The sequence below is a fragment of the Martes martes genome, assembly GCF_963455335.1.
Source record: "Martes martes genome assembly, chromosome: 8".
NCBI lineage: Eukaryota > Metazoa > Chordata > Mammalia > Carnivora > Mustelidae > Martes > Martes martes.
In genome coordinates this window covers 86,619,368-86,640,529 of record NC_137895.1, presented here as the reverse complement: position 1 = coordinate 86,640,529, position 21,162 = coordinate 86,619,368, and the positions used below count along the sequence as shown (strand labels likewise).

The window sequence follows — 21,162 nt, the reverse complement described above, 5'->3', positions numbered from 1 at the left end:
GGCTGTTCCTTTCCTCCATGAGAACTCCCCAGAACCCAATTATCTTTCCCCAACCTCAAATACCTTCCTCCAGCCAGGAAACACACTTCCCCTCTGGAAACTGCTAGTTAGGTGCCTCTTCTGCTGCTTCTCAGTCTCCTTTCCCAGCTCTTCCCTGAATTTCCAAGAGTGGAAAAATAGATGACTGTCTACAATTCTTAAAAAAAAAAACCCTGAGTTTCCACTGCATAGAGTACTGAGGAGAGAAAAATAAGGAAAGCAACTTCAAGCAAAGAGGGAAAAAATAAGGTGAAAGTGAGGAAGTAGAGGATGTAACAAAGCTTTTCTCCATGATCAGAGTCCTGTCCTGAGAATCTCCTGCTTAGACAATTTACAGAGACAGAACTATGGTCTCAACCCTCTCCCACAATCTGGGGGAAACCCTAGATGTCACTCCAACCTGAAATATCACCCTCTTGGGGCACCTGGGTGGCTCAGTGGGTTAAAGCCTCTGCCTTCGGCTCACATCATGATCCCAGAGTCCTGGGATCGAGCCCTGCATCAGGCTCTCTGCTCAGCAGGGAGCCTGCTTCTGCCTCCTCTCTCTCTCTCTGCCTGCCTCTCTGCCTACTTGTGATCTCTGTCTTTCAAATAAATAAATAAAATCTTAAAAAAAAAAAATCATCCTCTTTACCACCTTCCCTCCTGACAAATAAAACCAAGTCTGGAGACCTGCTTCCCTAACCTTCCATAGAGAACCTTCTCCTTGGGCATCTGTCCATAGAATCCTGGCCTAGAAGAGTAGGTTGACTATTCTGAGACACACACACCTCTCAAGTACTACCTATATTCCTACCCTAAGGGAGTTTCTTAAGTTCAAATAATTACTCGGTATCTATCTATACTTAGTCCACTCATGCTACAGAACAGGGATCATTCTAAAAGTATTCATTCATAAGTTCTTCAGATATTGAGTGCCTAGTCTGTGCAGGGTATGGTGCTGGGTGCTAGGAATAGAATGGGCACCCTGCCCTCTAGGGGCAAACGTTCCAACGGGAAGACAACAAATTAAGCAATAATAATAAAGTATGAGAACGGCTGGAACCTGGGGCGGGGTGGGGGGGTGGGGGCACAGGGGCCCGGGGAGGGGGACAGACGAGTGAGGACAAAACTCAAAGCTGTGGCACCACATAGCGGGAATACCGAACCTCATCTGTAGAGTCTTAGAAGGCTTTCCAAAGGAAGTGATACCTAAGCCAAGACAAAGGACAAGTCGCAGCCAGGAGATGAGGAAGAGGATGAGTGTTCAAATCAGGGAATAATGTGTGGAAAGGAGGGGAGGGGAGACAGACTGTGGTAGGTAGTTTGAGAAACTTGAATGAATGAATACAGTATCTGATATATTTGCAATACTTATTATAGTCAGTGGTTCCATTTGGAAAGTCATTCCCAGGCAGTATACTAGAGAGATGAAGGCTGAAAGCAAAAAGGCCGACTCAATCCTTTGCACACCTTCAGCCGGGTAAACAGTCCGAGCTGTGAAACGTCCGCGGACTTACCGCCCGGTGCGCTGAAGTTCCGGCCCGCTGTGGCCCCCGTGTGGTTCCGGTTCTATGTGGCAAACATTTCCGTTTGGAACTCCAGGCATTTTCCTTTTCTCCTTTTAACAAAGGACCCCCAAATTAGTAAAGTCAGCCATCTATTCTGTCCTTCCTGCTAACAGGGGGTAGTGGTAAGTAGAGAATCCAAAAGCAGCGCCCAAACACCCAAGGGTTTGTCGTTTTCAAATGCATTTACTGATTTGGGGCAGTTTATTTGATTTTGCTGAAAAACAAACAAGTACACAGAATTTCTCCCCCTCTCTACTAGTACCTGACTCCTAACTCTGCCTTGTCCAGAAACAGAAATATGGAAGCTTCGGCATCAGTTCTGTCTTAAGTTCCCATTTCAAATCTCCCTCTGTGTAATCTTACTTTCCCTTAAAACTTTGAAGATAGTTTTATCTATTTGTAAAACTAAGGATAAAAATACAGACTTGGGGATGCTGCCAGCAAGGCTGAGCTAGCATTTGTAAAGCACCAAGCGCAGTGGCTTGTGTGCAGGTGCTCCCTTTCCACTCTAGTCAGGCCACAAGCCTGGGCCACTGGCTGCAACTCTGCACCTTGCTCCTTTCATTGCATGGCCTCGTCTACAATCTACTCCCAAGAAATGTCCTTCCCTCCCCTCTCTGCAGTTGGGGAGGCTTGGGGATGCTAATGTGCATACATTACCTGGGAGGGGACATTTTTGGGTGGCTCGATTCTAATGGAGGGGTCCCACTCCCCTGGAGGCAGGACAGTGACCTGATCCAGGAACTCATCAATCCCCGCCAGGAGATCATCTCGTTCTTTTGCCTTATATGCCACGTCATGAAAAATCTACAGGGAAGAAAAAACCCTCAGGAAAGTTGAAAATAACTTTACTTAAAACAATCACCAGTGAATATGGTGAAGGACAGATACAGCCTCATGATTTTTATCTCTGTCATAGGGATCTGAAATGTGGAAAACTTTAGCATTTAAAAAAATGCAAAGATAAGGGGCCCCTGGGTGGCTCAATTGTTACACGTCTGGCTTTGGCTCAGGTCATGATCCCACAGTCCTGGGATTGTCCCACTCCCCCTGCTTATGTTCCCTTTCTAGCTGTGTCTCTCTCTGTCAAATAAATAAAATATTTACCCCCCCCCAAAAAAAAGTAGAGATAAACTGATAAAAAACATAAACCCGAAGATGAGATGGGTCAAGAAGGACTAGCTATGTGTATGTTAGTACAGAAGAGATAAGACTCTAACATTGTATCGTTGTCATCCCTCCAAAGAATGGAACAAAAGGCAAAATGCATGGGAAAATATCCTGATCATAATAGTTGGAAAAACTGGATGGAATTACTAATGAAGTTCTCTTCCATGAAATAAGTTTCCCAGTCAAAGAGAGATAAGAAAGCACAATCCCCACCTCACTCTACCTGCTAAGACAGGCCTTAAAAACATTACACTGAAGCTTACATGAGCAGTGCAGGCCTCACTAAGGTATATATAGTGGGGATCCGGCACCATGGCAGCCAAAATATCCAGTTTTCTTGGGACATTCACATTACAGTGCCCAAGTTCATACCCCTGACCTTTATGCAAACTGTTCTCGTTTACATGGAATAAGAGTGAGGTTTCTTTATGTAAATAGCCTTTATGTACGGAATTAACCATCCTCTCTAGAAAGTTGTCAGCCTTTGTATCTTTCTCTCTAGGTATCCTAATTGGCAATAATAATCTTCCCAGAAAAGGAATTCTCTGAATCCTTGATTTCTCAAAAAGGGAGAGATGACATAGGAAGAAATACCTCCAAGAAGGTTTGGTCCTCCTACAAAAGGCATTCAGAGAAGTGACCTGAACTGTTTCCCTGAAGATAATTACCCAGGATGGTAATTATTTTATCTCCAAAAAATAGCACAGGACTTGGCACAGAGTAAATACTCAGTAAGTGTCTGTAGCATGAGTGGGAAGCAGAAGTGGCACATACCTCATCTGTCATGATGGTAGCCATGGATCTGCCAATCTCATGGTATTGCTGACCTTTCCCTACTGGACCCAACAGGATAAACAAAAATCTGGCAACACATACAGAGGATGAAATTATAAATTATGTCAGTAAACATAAAGAAGTGTCATCTTATTCCTCTCTAAACAACAAAACATTTCTCTTTCCTATCAAAGAGAAATCACTGTCATAACTTCAATAAAACGAGACAGGCTAATGATGGGGCAATAGAAGTTGCCTTGACCTAAAAGCTCCACTATGAGCATTGAAAGCTATTTCAATACTCCATTCAATAATATGGTTACCATTCTTAGGGTTTCCATAGACACAATTCCTTACAATAGAAAAAAATGCTTTTTTCAAAACAAACCATTGTAGTGCAAATTCAAGGTTTTCTGAATCTCATTCATTGCTCTAATAAGAAAATCATGGGGAGAGGAGAGGGATAAGGAAGTTGAAATGATCAAGCCCAATAGAGGGGTCTAAATTGTGTTCTGGACATCTGGGTACTCTGTAATTAATGGGGCTCTGAATCACCTGAGTCACCACTTTCAGAGTGCATGAATAGCCTTGTGAAGAAATGTGGACATATTTGCAAACCATTACAAATCCTGCCAGAACCGTGGAAAAAGACATCAATACCTTTGCTCAGACATTTCCCTGGGACACGGCTCTGTGGAACTGGGAGACTAAGACTCAGGCTTCCCATCCTAACAAGTGATTAGCCCATGGTCTGCCCTTTGGATGCTCTTCAGTTCTCCATTCCCAAGCCTGTAGGTACTGTATAGTCACAGCCTTAAAACTCTTAGAGTCCTTCTGCATGGAATTAATCAAATATACCTTCAGTGAGAGCACTGCTGAATTTTAAATAGCATTCCCCAGTTAATCCTAGATTTTTGGCATTAGCTGCTTTCTTCCACCAGAGCTCACACAAATCTGTACTGGAGTTTTGCGGTCCTTGTCTTTACCTGGTTGGGATGGGCACTTCTGTCAGGCCTGAGAGAAGAACAGCAGGAGAGAGCCTCACAAAGGCAACAATGGGGCGGTCCAGAGTATCCACCTCTCCAACCAGGACATTTGAGGCCTCTGCCCCAGTGGGAATTTTTTTCATGAAATGAAGATCCACCTGCAAGTCCAAAAGAACTCTCTGACAACCTAGGAGCATCCCCTCAAACATCACTCACCCTCTCGTACCTGACATTCATCTGCCATTTTATGATTTAACAAGTGTTTTCTTACACTAGTTCACATAATCCTTATAATAACTCTGTAAAGTGGATCAAACAAGCCTTGTCAGCCCCACTTTTTTATTTTAAAAATGAAGCAGCTGAGACCCAGAGAGGTGAAGCTGACTTGCCCAATGGAGCTTTGAAGAGAGGGAATTTAAATCCAGTTGTTCTGATTTGAATCCCATTACCCCACGCTTTCTCAAAGACTGTTGTTGAAGCGCTAGGTCACATTTTTTTCCATTTTAAAATACCTGAATGCTTTGTCAGAGATTTCAGCTTTTCTGAATAAAACAGGGAGCCTTACAGGCAGAGGAGTGCCATGACACCATGCGTGTTCTAGCTCGTGTCAAGAATAGACCCAGCCAGCAAGAGGCTGGAGGCGGGGAGACTGAGGTTTACGTCAGCAGCTGCAGGGAGGCACCCAAGTCACAGTCCTGAAGAAGAGTCCCAACTGCCAAGTAGTTTTAGGAGAAAGAGCAAAAATTATCGTCCCAGCAAAACCCTTGGAGGTAAGAAGGAGCTGCTGAAGAGCAAGTACCCCCCAAAAATGGTGGAAAAATCAGGAAGTCTTCATCAGTGAGGATTAGCAAGGGCTCCTCTCAGTTCCAGCACGCTGAACCTGGTAGAACAGAGTGGGCCCCGCCCAGGCTGGAGTGAAAGGAAGAAGACCTGAGCAGAGGGGCCTCCTTTCCTGCAGAGGGGGTTCTGGTCTTAGACAAAGACTGAGGAAATACCAAAGCTTACCAGCTTCCAGCAAGAGGACTCTCAGTTCCACTAGGGCTGCACTTAGGCCTCTAAGGCAAGTTCCCATGTCTGTGCTCACCTTGCTTAAATCCACAGGACTGTGTTCACAATTCACTCCATTTTTTACTTCAAGACTTGTCATGGGAACAGACTGAGGAGACACAGTTTGACCTATTCAGAGGAAACAATTCCCTGAGTGTCTGCCCTTTGCCCCTTTGACACACCCCATTCATCATTGGTTGGCTACCACCATGTCTCCGGCAAAGTCCATATAGAGAAGTCCAAATGACTATGAAGCTAAGACCCACACATACATATTGCCTTACCCACTAGTTAGCGGTAAAGGGAGGACAGACGTCTTACTACTTCTGCACCTTTTCCTGAACATATTTCTGATTTCCTTTCCTTCCTCTAGTAAGGTAGTGATTCTTAACCAGCAGTGCACTTCAGAGGCACCTGCAGAAAACTTTTCAAGTGTGTGGATTCCCAGGCACATCCCTGCACGCTGGGATTCAGTGTATGCAGAGACAGGGAGACATACAGATTAGGCCCTGCCTGGCCATAGAAAAGGAAACCAATCAGCAGCTGAAGTTCATTGAGTGTTTATAATCCACCATGCACCTGGTTAAGGGATTTACATGGATTATCGCATTGAAGCCTCACAATAAATTTATGGGGTGGATGCTATTATTATCCTTATTCCACAGAAGAGAAAGGGAGACATAAAGAGATTTAGGAGGTTGCCCAAGATCACACACTTTGCAAGTAGTGAAGTCTGATTCTCAAGCCTGGAAGTCTGACTGAAGAACTTATGCTACTATATTTGGCCTCCCTGATCTAAGACCTATCTGCGGTCTCTCTGAGGCTTGCATCCCTAAGTCCACAAAAGATCAATGTCATCAGTCCCAGCCCCCCATCTTGCCCGTCAGAACGGAAGCATATTAGACAAATACAGCCTGTACCCTCTAGTCACTTAGCATCTCCAACTAGTTCTTAAATATCGAATTAATATCTATTAAATATCTAATTAATGAGAAAATAGTCGCTCCTGATAATCTTACCGTTCTTATCCATCGAATGTGGATCAGACTGCTTCTTGCCAACCTCAGCAAAGGAGCGAACAATGGGAATGAGGTTATTTCTCTTTTTCTCATTCTGATGGTGATGCTTTTTGAGCAGAGCTTCTCGCACTTTAACCCTCATGCTGTCATTCAGGTCACTGAACAGTTCTTGCTGGTCCAGGATCAGGTCTGGAAAGCAGGCGCTAACATGAACACTCCAACTGACAGTCCGTGAACTCAAAGAGGCCAGCATCAGGTGGGGTAGGGGGTGAAGGGCACAGAGTAGGGGAAAGCAGTTCCATCGGGTACAACTTATGCTTCAGTGCCCCAAAGAGTTATCTGAGGACAGCAACCGTGGCAAGTTATACTTGATTCATGCAACAAATCGGTTTTATTAGAAACTATCGTGCCAGAATGGTACTATGAACTTTCCATTGACAATTCAATCTAATCTGAACAAAAACTCTAGACTTAGGTGACACTGTAACAATTTGTACAGATCAAGAAACTGAGGCCCAAACATTATAGAATTCCCCAGGATGTCTCATCTAGTAAAGCTGCAGGGCAATTCAAACCCAAGGGTGTCTGACTCAAAAGCCCACATTAATAGCCACTTTGTTCTGTCATTAGCCAAAGTTCCTCTGCAGTCCCTTCCTCCAAGATTTCAACATTGCTCTGATTGTCAAGAGGAGCTATAACTGTAGAACACTACAAATGACCACTTGAAGGTGGAAGCTACGCACATGGTTAAGCTAACTAAGCACCCTGGCAACTGCCGCCAAGCATCAACCTGTAACCTGTCAAGCCCATTGCAGTCAGAGGGGGAGGGAATCCCCGTACCCACTATTGAGTGTGTGTTCTAGAGCTAAAGGCCTACATTCTACCCCACTTCTACCACCTTCTGTGTGATCTTGGGTAAGTTCCCCAACTTTTCCAGACCCCAATTTCAACATCTGTAATACAGAGCTAATATTACGAACCATCCTCAAAGCTTGTTATAGAAAATTAATGAAATGATAAATACAAAATGCTGATTCTCAGCTGATACACGAGCCAGTTTACCTAACCTTATTACTGACACGAATGTATCAGGTCCCTAATGGAAAGAACAAGAGTGGTTATACTGCAATCCTACACACCTATCCTCGAGCCTCCCCAAAATTTCAACCTATTTTCAACCCCAACTCCAACCATGACTATCCAAGTACTAGAAACACTAAATAAAGAAAATCTATTTTGAATATTCAAGCTGAGGATCCATGGTTTCTTTCTCTATCTTTAACCTTTATATTGATTGGTTCACTGCCCCCACATTGTAAACATGCTTCAAGATCCTGTATCTTGAAAAAATAAAATTTTAATAAGAAAAAGAATGTTGGGGTGCCTGGGTGGCTCAGTGGGTTAAAGCCTCTGCCTTCAACTCAGGTCATGACCTCAGGGTCCTGGGATCGAGCCCCACATCGGGCTCTCTGCTTGGCAGGGAGCCTGCTTCCTCCCTCTCTCTCTGCCTGCCTCTCTGCCTACTTGTGATCTCTGCCTGTCAAATACATAAATAAAATCTTTAAAAAAAAAAAAGAAAGAAAGAAAAAGAATGTTCACCCTAGGTCCTCCCTTATTTACCTCTCTCTCTCTCCTATCATTTAAAGTTCTCAAAAGAAAAATTTCTCAGTGCCCTACATTTTGGCTATCTGATTGAAATTGCTTTTTTTCTTTTAAGTTTTTATTTATTTATTTATTTATTTATTTATTTATTTATTTATATGAGAGAGAGAGCACTAGAGAGAGAACACAAGCAGGAGGAGCAGCAGGCAGAGGGAAAAGCAGGCTCCCCACTGAGCAGGGAGCCCCATGCAGGGCTTGATCCCAGGAACCTGAAATCATGACCTGAGTCGAAGGGAGACACTTAACTGACTGAGCCACCCAGGCATCCCTGAAATTGTTTTTGATAAAAATCATCAATAACTTTCCTGTTGCTAAATCTGATGGATGTTTACCTGACCTCTCTGCAGCACTGAACACTGATGAGTTGAAACTCTCTCTCCTCTTAGCTTTTGTAATGGTTTGAATGGTGCTCCCCTCCCAAAGATAAGTCTATGTACTAATCCCCCAGAACCTGTTACTGTGATCTTATTTGTAAAAAAGGTCTTTGCATATGTAAGTAAGCTAAGCATCTCAAGATAAGATCATCTTGGATGATACTGACAAATACCCTTACATGGGAGACAAAAATGAGAAGTCCACCTGAAGACAGAGACAGACTGGAGTTAGGCATTCATGAGAAGGAATAGCTAGAGCCACTAGAAGCTGAAAGAAGCAGGGAACAGCTTTCCCCTAGAGCCTTCAGAGGGGACACCAGATCTCATCAGAGCTGATCCCTCCCCTGCTTTCCCACATGATCCCAGAGAGGCAGAATAACTTAGATACTTACAGAAAAGTTTGAAGAAATCTATTTAACCAGTGAAACAGAGCTTAGCTGAGGAAGAACCCTCACATGCACCCAGGTTTTTCTCAAACATCATTCCAAAACGTAGTAGCAATACTCAACTGTGTCAGGAAATCCCATCAGACATCACCCTTCACACTCTGCTGAAGCGTGGGGGGACTTTGGCTCAATTTCTTATTGTGTCTTCCCTAGTGACCGTGTTTAAAAATCTTTCCTTAACACCTTTTTCTCTGCACAATTCCCAGTTGCCCCTTTCTCTAGTTATTACTAAGACATATCTCTGTGGTTGTACTTATTTAAATTGTCCCGTGGCTATTTCCCCACTAGAAGGTGAGTTTCTTGAGGGTAGGAATTGTACCTTATCTTTATTCCCCTGTGTTTAGCACACTATCAAGCATAAATAGATACAAAATAAACGTGTGCTAAATGAACAGGCAGATGGAAGACTGAACACCTTGTTGTTTGAATCCCATAAGAAGGCTGCGAAATAGGTAGAGTAGTTTCTCAGTTTAAAACCCATCCCCCTCAACTGAAGACACTGAGGTCAGGAAGGTTCAGTAACGACCTGAGTCAACACAGCTCCTTTATTCTTTCCTCCACACCACATTTAATTTACACAAACGTTCCTTTGTTTTTCCGTACCTAACCATACCTGAGATTTCTTCTATGCTATTTGCACGCATATCCAGAAGGACTGTTCCATTAATAAGGCAGCTCCTTAGCTCAAAGAGACTGTGCAGTGAAAGGGTTGCCACATAAGGCTTGCTCCAGCGTTCGCCCCCATCCTCAACATCCTCTTCAAACTTCAGCCACCTGAAAGCATTACAAACAACTGGATGTCAAAGGTAGAAAATGAGGAAGTTCCACGAAAGAATTTTTAATATAAGCCACAATGAGAGATACGTGAATAATCATATTGAACATTATCATTTCATCATATTCTCAGGGTTCATTGATAAGCGAAAAAATAGGTTATAAAACAGCACAAAGTTGAGTACAGTTTGATCCCATTTCTATTTAAAGAAAATTTTAAAAATGCAAACACATGTATAAGACACCAAATGGTGTCTTCCTCATTATCCTTGAGGTAGTAGATTTATACATAATTTACATCTTCTTTTTGCTTATCTTCCTTTTCTTTTTCTTATTAAAGATTTTATTTATTTATTTAACAGAGAGAGACACAGCGAGAGAGGGAACACAAGCAGGGGGAGTGGGAGAGGGAGAAGCAGGCTCTCCGCTAAGCAGGGAACCCGATGCGGGGCTCGATCCCAGGACCCTGGGAACATGACCTGAGCTGAAGGCAAATACTCAATGACTGAGCCACCCAGGCACCCCTTATCTTTCTTTTCTAATTCATATAAAGAGCACATATTATTTGTGCAATTAAAAAGATAGATCTAATCGATATCATTTGGATAGATTAATAAAACGGCAACATTTTTCTTTTTAAAAAAGCCTCTATGCCTTTATAAGTTGGCAAAGACGAAATAACAAGACTAACTGCCTTTTCACTTGGCATCAGGGTGATTGGCTTGCCTAATCCTCTCCACCCATGGCAAACATCCAAGGATATAGCAAGGATCCAGAAAGAGATGTTCCAGTGAGAGCTAGAGCCACAGTTTGCTAGTTACCCACCTTGCCTTCTTCCTTGAAGTTCAGGCATGCTGGCTTTCTACCACCCATAAGGCTCACTGGTCAATTACTAGAGGAGCCCAGACATGGTCCTAGCTAATCTGAGGGCTCTTCTGGGGTTTGAGCCTCAGGTAAACATGGTCACTCCACATCTACCCCAGGAAGTCCACCATTAGGCTACCTATAATCCCATGGGTCTCCATGAGGTTGGGCTGTCCCATAGGACATCTCAAAAATTATGAAAACATCCAATGAATCAAAACCCAAATGAATTAAAACACTATGGTTCACCTTCAGAAAATTCTTCACCTATCCTACATTCATCTATGCTTGGTTGCATGGGTCCGAACCAAGATAGACCCATCAGGCATCTTCTAAGCCAGACTTATAATAGCAAGATGGTCCATGAGCAACTCTGGGCCCTAAAGAAATGAGAGGACTCCCTAAAGCTTCTGTTTCTGTCACCTTTCCCAGGCTCAAGGTCAATGGTATAGGTGTCACCAGAGACATCACAAAGAGGCCAAAATCAAGACTTCCCATAGAAGACTCTGGAACATCAGTCCCCACGTCAGTCATCACTTCTGCCATGAAGAAATAAAAAGCAGGCAGACCTGTCACTTGCTGAAAGGTATACGTTTGCCTACCTGAGCAAATCATGACCCAGGATAGATTAGGGCCTCACCTAGCTGTCTCCTTCCACTCAGCATCTTCTCCCTCCTTCATGCAGATCTCATCCAGCTCTGTGAACAGCTCATGAGGAACATGCTCTTCATCTTCCTCAGTGCCGAGAATGAACTGAACACGCTGAGATGGTGTGTCTGGAAAATTGACCACAGAGAAAGGTAGATCAAAAAGATTTTAAAATGCTATTCTATGGAAACAGTTAGTGGGAGGAAAAAACTAAGACCACTTGAAGAAAACCCACAATGAACTGGAAATCTGGTTAATCTGATCAAAAAGAATTTTTAATTTGCTAACAAATGATTTCAGCTTATATGGTAACTGATTTGGGGGGCCAGAACTAAGAGTTTTTCAGGAAGATACTTTCCATTCTTAGAGGCATTTCTTGTTCATGGAAGCAAACTCTGGAAACTCTATTAAAGGACTAGAGAATCAAAACTGCTTAATGGACATTCCCTCAGCCTCACCAAGGTCCCAGCCATGGACCCCTGCCCACCCTCTCTCCTGAGAATGTTACCATGGGCCAGGGCCTCTGGGCCTTCTTCCCCCTGGCTGGCTCCTTTGCCCCGCCCTCGTCTCCGGTGCTTCTGGCCATGTGCTCGGTGATGGCGATGGCTCTGCCGGCCCAGCGGCATCCGAACCCCCACATACAGAGTTCTATGACCTGGAATGAAGCAGAAGGAATTTGTTTTTGTTTTTGTTTTTTAAGTTTTTATTTATTTATTTTTTAGTCATCTCTACACTCAATGTGGGGCTCAAACTAAGGATCCCGAAGTCAAGAGTTTCATTTCGTGCTCTTCCAACTGAGCCAGCCAGGCACCCCAGATAACACTTTCAGTAAAAGGAATCGAGCAAATTTAAGAGAGGAAAAAATCCTCTCTTAAATATCAGGTCACAACTCTGTAATGGCAAAACTTCAAAGACTCCAGGACTAAAGATGTAGAGATCGTGGAGTTGACGCACTCCTTCCCCCTGCATGGGGCTGCAAACTTCACAGGAGCATTAAGATCAAAGGAAATGAGGTGCATGGACTTGATTTGCAAACCATAAAGGCCAACAAGGATCCTAGTTGTTGTTACGACAATTTGAGCAATTGAAAAAAAGCAATAGTCACTGTGCCAAGTCCTGGCAGGGAGGGGGTTTAGAGAAGTGGCTAAATGCTCAGGTTCTGCCTGGGTCCGAAACTTGACCTCACCATTCACTTAACAAGTGACCATGAACAAGTTAGCTAATCTCTCTGTGTCTTTAAAAATTAATACCAAAAGCTTATTATTTAAACTCGGAAGGTTTTCATGAGTAGTACATAAGATAATGTATGTAAAATGCTTAACATGATGCCTGGAATAACTTTCAGCAGCCACTGCATTCTAGGACCAGTTTCTACTACTTTTCCTTCTGCACTGTAGAATATACAATCTAGAATAGTAGTGAGAGACTAGTGACAAATCCTAAGAAGCATGTGACTTCCCTCCATCTCAGCCTGGCTTGCTTTCCTCCCCAGCTGCCCCTCTTTGACAGGCTAATGAGTATGGCTTCCCACGCCTCTGGAGTCCTCTTTCATCAGCTAGCCTCAGTCTCTCCTTTCCATCCATCCCTTCCACAGCTTTCTCCTGATTATAAATCTCTCTTACCTTTTTTTTTTAAGTAAGCTCTAGGCCCAACATGGGACTCATGACCCTGAGACCAAAGGGTCACATGTTCTACCAACTGACCCAGCCAGGTGCCCCATGTCTATCTCTTATCTTAAAAAGAAATTTTCAAATAGAGTGCTATTCTCTAAGCTTCTACCTGTCCATTCTCCTTCTCCATCAACCACTTTCAAGAACAATCTACCCACCTAGCTTCTATTCCTCACCATCTCCTTGTTCCATAGCCTCTGCATGTGGCTACTTCCCACTCAAAGTATTCTCATTAGGGACCACTTAGTCACCAAATCTCTATAATCTTATGTCTCTCAGTTCAACTCCAAAGCCTTTCCTGAGAGCCCACCACGTGCCAGACAGTATCCAAATCCCTTGACTGCCTTCCTCCCATTGGTAGTCCAGGGTCCCTTAGCTCCTATACCCTTACCCTCCCTGGCTTATCTGCACACCTCTGACTTGACTTCTCCACCCCTTTCACAGTCCACCAAAGGAAAGCTCCCAGGATTTTGGTCCTGGCCCCTTCTCCTTTTTTACTGGTATCTACTCTCATGATTTGAAAGTTTACTTCTACAAATGAACCCCAAACCTTTATCTATAGTGATTCAACATATCCCAAAGCAAACCCATTATCCTCCATCTCAGATCAAGCTCATGCCCATTTCTTCCATGTTTTCATTCATGGCATCACCATTCTCTCAACATTCCAGGCCTGAAACCTCAAGAGTTACCGTAGATTTCCAGCTCTCCCCATGCCCCTCTAGTGCTACATCCTACAGATTATGGAGGTCAAGGATTTTTCTCCTTGCACTTTGACAACAGCAGGAGCCTCTTTCCTGCCTCCCACACCAGTTCAGTCCTACAGACGAATCCTCCTGAAGCACCCCTCTGATTACAGCTCTCGTCTGTGCAGTCAGCACCCTTCATGCTCCTGCATGCCCAGGTCCAGCCTCCTTTCTAGTTTTTCTTCACTAGGACAAATTGTACATCCAATAGGAAAACAAAGGGAAGGGTGTCTAAAAGAACGGAGCTATCAGCTCAAGCGAGACTGAAGTGGAAATTTCACATGTGCTCACACCAATTAAACATTCCAGGGGCAGAGGGAAATCTAGAGATGTATGCCTTTTGCACCCATCCCAGCAATGCTGTCTCCTCCCCACAGCCTCAGATGCTGCACCCACCATCATCTTCTTTCCTCTACCTGAACCAACCCCGCTATAACAAATGTGCCAGTGCCTTCCAGACACGGACTTGGTTTGATCCCCCAAGGTTCACGGCAACGCACCATCCTTCTTGGTATTATGTCTGAGCTCCCTGATCAGAAGTGCCGCCTTCTACCTCTAACTCCCAAGAGCCCTTGGCTAGCATTCTCTTACGTACTTATTTTATGCCTTGCACTAAAATTAATACCTTCACTATTCATCTGCAAGTTTCTCAAGGTCCCGGGTCAGACTTTCTCCCTCTTGGAATCCCTCACACAAAGCACAGTGTTTTACCTATGATCATCGTTCCACAAAAGTTCAGAAAATGGAACATCTCCTAAGAGCCTCCCTCAGGAACATAACACCTTTGAACCTCCTCAGGAGTCCTCAGTCTGACCTGAGAGGGCATCTCATTTGAAAGGAGCCACAAAAGGAATGTATAAACAAAGTGAACATGTTTAGGGCAGTTGACTTATCAAAGCATGAGAAGACTCAGACAATCCAAGCCAACCTGAGAATGGAAAGCTTAATCCAGGAAGACTTCCTGAATAAGGGGACTTTATGGAAAGAGTTGCCAACTCTTCCTGTTTCCATTGCAATGGGTTTTCCTAAGACTCTGCTTAACTTCTCTGGGGCTTCCTCAATAAGTGCTCTCCACTCACAAGTCAGTTAATTAATACAAACTGGAGTGCTGCTCTACATTCCTTTCTCTACTTCTTTTTCCTTTTCGTTGTCCTCTCCCGCCTTCCAAAGTCCCAAGTGATAAAGCAAAATAAAAAGACAGGATTATATATACCACATCCTCTTTATTCATTCATCTATGGATAGACACTTGGGTGGCTTCTGTATCTTAGCTATTGTAAATAATGCTGTAATAAACCTGGGGTGCATACATCTTTTCGAATTAGTGTTTTCATTTTCTTCAGGTAAATACCACTAGTGGAATTACTGGATCATATGTATTTCTGGATCATACATATTTCATATGTAATTCTATTTTCCATTCTGGGGAGAACAACCATAATGGTTTCCAGGGTGGCTTTATCAATTTGCACACAAAAAATGGAATATTCCTCAGCCATCAAAAAGAATGAAATCTTGCCATTTGCAACAGCATGAGTGGACCTAAAGTATATAATGCTAAGTGAAAAAAATCGGGTAGAGAAAGATAAATACCATATAGTTTTACTCCTACGTGGAATTTAAGAAACAGAACAAATGAACAAAGAAGAGACCAAACACACACACGCGCACACACACACACACTTTTTTTTTTTAATGTTAGCATATCTAATGATGAGACTACTCTTTTTTTTTAATTGTTATTTATTTATTTATTTATTTATTTGACAGACAGAGATCACAAGCAGGCAGAGAGGCAGGCAAAGAAAGAGAAGCAGGCTCCCCGCTGAGCAGAGAGCCTGACGCGGGGCTGGATCCCAGGACCCCGGGATCATGACCCAAGCCGAAAGCAGAGGCTTCTACCCACTGAGCCACCCAGGCGCCCCCCACACACACACTCTTAAATACAGAGAACAAACTAGTGGTTCGCAAAAGGGAGGTAGTGGGGGTGAAGTAGATAAAGGGATTTAAGAGTATACTTATCCTGATGAGCCCTGAGTACTGTACAGAATTGTTGAATCATTATATTGTATACCTGAAAATAATATAACACTATATGTTAATATGCCTCAAGGGAAAAAAGGAACAGGATTAGAGGGAAAACTGATCAGAGATTAATTAGAATGTTAAGAGGCCAAAGGATAAAACATTTAGTATCTGGAGGGATCACACCTCCTATCCTCCTCACCCTGTCTTAGGGTAATCCTATATTGACTCACGCACATCTCAGGACATTTCTGACAGGCAGATCTTCAAACATAATGTAATCATCTTACAACTTTATTGAGACAAAAATATAGAACCAGAAGAAGTCTTCTGCTAAGAGGTAGGATTCCAAACCTCTGACATTATCAATGAAAACCATAAAGTGTGAAAATGACTAAACTGAATACTGTCTTAATAAAATACCATCTATTAACTAATAATGTTCCACTATAGTATGTTAATTAGTTCCCTGTAGTACACCACTGAGACCAACCCAGGCTTGAGTCACCTAACTGTGCCAGGTCCTGCCCCAAGGGCTGTGGATACAGTAGTGAATAGCACAAGGTTCCTGTCCTCCAGACATATATTCTAGTTAGGGGAGACAGGCATTATGAAAACAATAACATATTATTTCAGGTAATGATAATTATTCTGAATAAAAACATGGTAGAGGCACCTGGGTGGCTCCATCAGTTAAGTGTCCAACTCTTGATTTCATCTCAAGTCATGGTCTCAGGGTCGTGAGCTCTGCACTGGGCACGGAATCTGCTTAAGATTCTCTCTCTCTCTCCCACTGTAACCCCACGCCCCACTCTTGTGCACATGGCTCTCTCTCTTAAAAAAAAAAAAAAAATGGTAGGGGACCTGAGTGGCTTAGTCGGTTAAGCATCTGCCTTCAGCTTAGGTCATGATCCTAGGATCCTGGGATCAAGCCCCACCCGAGGGCTCTCTGCTCTAGGGGAGCCTGCTTCTCCCTCTGCCTCTGCCCCTCCCTCTGCTTATGCGCTCTTGCTCTCTCTCTCAAATAAATAAAATCTTTAAAAAAAGGATAAAGTGTCTGGGGTAGAAGGTAGGGTGGAGAAGGGAGACTGTAGCTAAGATGACTAGAGGCAACATCTAAGTGATGAAGAGAGGCCATGAGAAGAGCATTCCAGGACAAGGCAAGAACAATGCACAGGCCTTACAGTGGGAATGTGCGAGTTCCAAAGCAAAAGGATGGTCAGTAGGGCCAGAGCAAGGTAAAAGAGGAAAGAAGAGGAGGGGGGAAAGGTCAAAAAGACAGGCAGGGGCATATCATGAAGAACACATGGGCAGTTAAAAGCATAAATTGTTCCCACAGAACCACTTCAGCCAGCCCTTAAAACAGGTGTTGTAAAATCAGGTATGTCTAGGTAGAACTGAGACTTAGATAAAGAAAAACCTCACCGAGGAGTAACTTTCAGTCCTTCAACAGAGCCATCCCAACCATGAGCTTCCTCTTCCCAACAAATCCCCCAGGCAGTTATTGACCAGGTTAAGGACCTCTACTTCTTCTTAAGCACATTCCAAATACTTCCATAGGGCTTTTGTTAGTATATTGCTAATATTATGTAATTTTAAGTATTTTCTAAATAGAAATTGAGGTATAGTGATTAGGTATTAGAACCTGTGTTATTAGATCTCATTTTCTTGGTTAATTTGCTCGCTGTCACCATTCAAGTAAAACAAGGAGGTCGGACCAAATGACTTCTCATGTCTAGCCCAGGTTCTATATACAAACTTAGGAAAGGCTCAGGTAAGATCATTCTTTGGAGAAGACAAGATGGTTCGATTGTTCCCACTATTCTTTCTTACTGCTGCAAAAAGGGATTATAGTATGGGCTCGGTAAATGTTTATTGAGGAATGACGTACGGTTTTGTCTGATACTAAAATTTCCACTAGGCCATTATCCAATGGGGAAGACATCCTTCACCAAAGCCTTTGGTGGCTTTGTAGAAAGTAAGGTAAAGCTTAAATCCTAGGGAAGGAAGACTCTTTTTCTCTAAGAATTTTTTGGTCCAGTCAGTTCTCCCAAACACTAACCAACCAGAGTGCCTGCCTTTTGAAAATGCTGGAGACAGGCAGAAATGAAAACAAGCCCTAGCAGGGGTCAGAGCTAAGAAGGACCAAAGTGGCTATCATAAAATTAGGCCTCAGTTTCTAAGCTGAGGATTCCAAAGCAGGGACTTGGATTTTCTGAGTGAAATCAGCAGAAACAATGACAAACAAATGGATACCAGGAAATGAATATGGCATCAATAAAATCTAGTCCATTTAACTAGATTCTGGCAGCCTGAGACTTCACTAAACTCTTCCTGTGGTCACTTTGCTGCTCTCCCACCAGGAGTCTTCTTCCCCCTCATCTACCTACCAACTCACCCAGATTCCGCCTTCTCCCCATCTAATTCCCCATTCTTTCTTTCCAGCCATTGTCAAACCTGCGCTTTGGGATCTATCTGTGTCCAAATACAAGTATTCATTCAGTAAAACTTATGGGAGAGATGTAATGTTTGTGTATAGTTTTAAAAATAAGTATATATACACATACAGAGAGCGACTGTTAGTGAACTGGGGCTGAATCTTCTGGATCAGGACAGAAATCACAGCTGCAACCTACCTGGCAGACAGAGACTGGGCCTACCAACATAGAGTGCCTGTCATAAACACTGTTTACCCAGCACACACGCAGAACTCATTAGCACACACTGAAAATTATTCCACCCCCCTGGGCTACAGGTTAAACTCAAAGTCAATAACCAGAGGGGGCAGTCGAACATGCAGAGCAGATGCAAGCCTTTTTTTATAACTTAAAAATAAGATCAAACGGCTCTTACCTCTGTTAAAAACTTATTAGAAGGCATTAAACCTAGTCTAGGATTTTTAAAGCTAATAGTTAATCAGGAATAATGATCTGCCAAAACAACAACAACAAAAACAACAAAAAAATGGAAAACACCAGTTCTATAACAAAAGCAACTGTTTCATGTCCTTCTGGGAGTGGGAGAGTCCACCGAAGCACATCATGGACTGTTGCTCTTTGTGAGTTTATCTTTGGAAATCTGCTCTAATACTTGCTTTGGACTCCTCTCATACATAAAAAGAAGCCACGTCATGGTTTTATGCACCTTCTACTGATGGAATTCACTTATGCAAAAAGACCCCCATTTACAAAACTCTGTAACAATGTCCAGTTCTGAAAAGGGGGAGGGATTGTGTTATGTGGAGCAGAGGGTACAGAATAAAGGAGAAGGGAGACCCTGAGATTCGTCCACAGCCACAGAACCCTCTGTCATGGCGTACACTTTGAATCGGAATACAATTTACTTCCACCTTCTATCAAAGTGGGACTGACTTTATTTCATGCCTTCAAGAAATGACTTCACCCTAGGGGTAGCCTGAGTCCTAGGGCCTGCCTCACAGTGAGTCAGGGTATACCCTCCCAGCATGACCAAGCCTACAGAGAATCCCAACACTCTCTTCTCCTCTCTGGAGCTGCTCTAGAACCACATCAGGCCTGAGAAGTGGGCACCATTGGCCCTCCCTGTGCTGCCAATTGTGCTTTATTTAAAAAGTGCTCACCTAAGTAAGATTCGGTTTTCAAAAAGCTCTATGTGTGAAGGACAAGGCACTGTTTCCTCTAAACGACACTACAGATAGCTTTCCTTTATGGCAAAATGGTGAGTGCATAAAGAATAGATATGTCATCTTGAAAAGATGCTCCGGCTGCCAATTACTCAGCTGACCTCTGTGAATGGAACCCAGTCCTCAGGATCCAAGAGAGTCTGCCCGTGTTTATGATCCTACTGTCCAGCAGACAAAAGTGTTCGGAAGTCGTTACCTCCCTGCTGAGGGCAAAGGTCTAGTGGGCCGGACACCTAAACTGAGAGCAACAGTGAGAGGGTAAAGAGGCACCAAGATTACCAGGGCAGAATGGGGGACAGGGCAACATGATAGATATTCACATGATCTTTATATCATATAAAAATCTTTATGTGATGGAGCAAGAAGTTGAGGTTGGGTGGTTGATGCCCAGGGCTGTCTTCCCTTGCAGGCAGTGTGGTAGACTAGAAAGAGTGGAATTCCATCCCAGTCTCACCTATTAGGCTAAATGACCCCAAACAACTTCTCCACATGGAAAATAGCGATGATACCTACCTGCCCGCCCGGGCTGCTGGGAAGATGAAAAATGCGAAATGCCTAATCCAATGCTTACGGCACAGGGGGCATTCAACAAATGTTAGCCTCTCGCCTCCACACCCGTTCCTTCTCCACTTTCTCCCCGTTGCCGAAACCCACACTGGCTCTTCTTCCATCTGGTCAGAATGACTTGGAAAACTTGACCTTGAGATCTCCAAACTCCTCTGACCTCCAGAAGCCACCCACATAAGCTCTCATGGTAACAGACCTAGAGGCTGAGTCAGCCTCTACAGCTTTCACTCTCCCCAACCAAAGGACAAGTTTTCTCTGGGGATTATACAACTTTGATGAAAAAAAAGTCACGGGAACAAGCAGTACAGACAGAACATTTTACATGCAGTCTCAGTCATTACAAAGTTGCTGTATCATAGCCTTCAACATTTCAGGGGATGCAGAGATTTCACAAAGGCTTTGAGCCAAGTGTGGGTTCTTATTAAAACTATGCTGGACATGAGCCTTTCTCTCACATCACCACTTATCAGGAAACCAGGCCCTATGGAAAAAAGGAAAGCAGAAGGACGCCATCAAGGGTCATGTGGGGACCTAGGGGTGGGACAGGGGAAAAAAGAAGGTTAAGGGAACCTAGACAGAGAAGGTCAATAAAAATGACTCTCCTTTCCCTTCCACTTTCACTGGGTGTTTTTTTAAATACAACTCTGTGCTATGAGATCTTAAAGAATATGTTACAGTTGTGTAGGTTTTCTCTTGTCTTGTGTAGATGAGAACACCAGGCAGAAATGGGTATAATTAGAATGGGAAGAGCAAATATTAGAGATGGGGGAAACTGAATAATATAACCAAACAACTGAATAATATAACCAAAACAAATACAACCAAACTGAATTTTAAAAGCTATTTGTATTTCATTTTCTTTTAAAATTGTATATGTATTTACACTTATATTTGAAGGCAGTTGCCAAGAATTGACAAACTGATCAGAGTACTTTACATTCTCAAGAAATAGATCATTTATTAATATTTATATTGGGCTTCACAGTGCTCACAGCACTGTCTCACATGCTATTGGATCCTAATAATAAGGTATTAATACCTGTACTTTTTAAATTGAATTATAATTAACATCCAGTGCTGTGTTCATTTCAGGTGTACATGATGATTTAACAATTCTATGAGTTACTCAGTGCTCACCAT

At 43.2% G+C, this 21,162-nt stretch overlaps 1 protein-coding gene across 1 annotated transcript in view; it reads right to left on the bottom strand.

Moving 5' to 3' along the window:
* SLC4A8 (solute carrier family 4 member 8) overlaps positions 1 to 21,162 on the bottom strand; it is a 70,676-nt gene that overhangs the window by 36,474 nt on the left and 13,040 nt on the right. The window contains exons 3-11 of the mRNA XM_080811643.1: positions 11,862 to 12,008; positions 11,346 to 11,481; positions 9,681 to 9,841; positions 6,586 to 6,774; positions 5,604 to 5,695; positions 4,520 to 4,677; positions 3,534 to 3,621; positions 2,250 to 2,396; positions 1,539 to 1,639 (exon numbers count right to left, since the gene is read on the bottom strand). Of these exons, the coding sequence (XP_080667769.1) occupies positions 1,539 to 1,639; positions 2,250 to 2,396; positions 3,534 to 3,621; positions 4,520 to 4,677; positions 5,604 to 5,695; positions 6,586 to 6,774; positions 9,681 to 9,841; positions 11,346 to 11,481; positions 11,862 to 12,008 (1,219 nt within the window). The remainder of the gene's footprint in view (positions 1 to 1,538; positions 1,640 to 2,249; positions 2,397 to 3,533; positions 3,622 to 4,519; positions 4,678 to 5,603; positions 5,696 to 6,585; positions 6,775 to 9,680; positions 9,842 to 11,345; positions 11,482 to 11,861; positions 12,009 to 21,162) is intronic.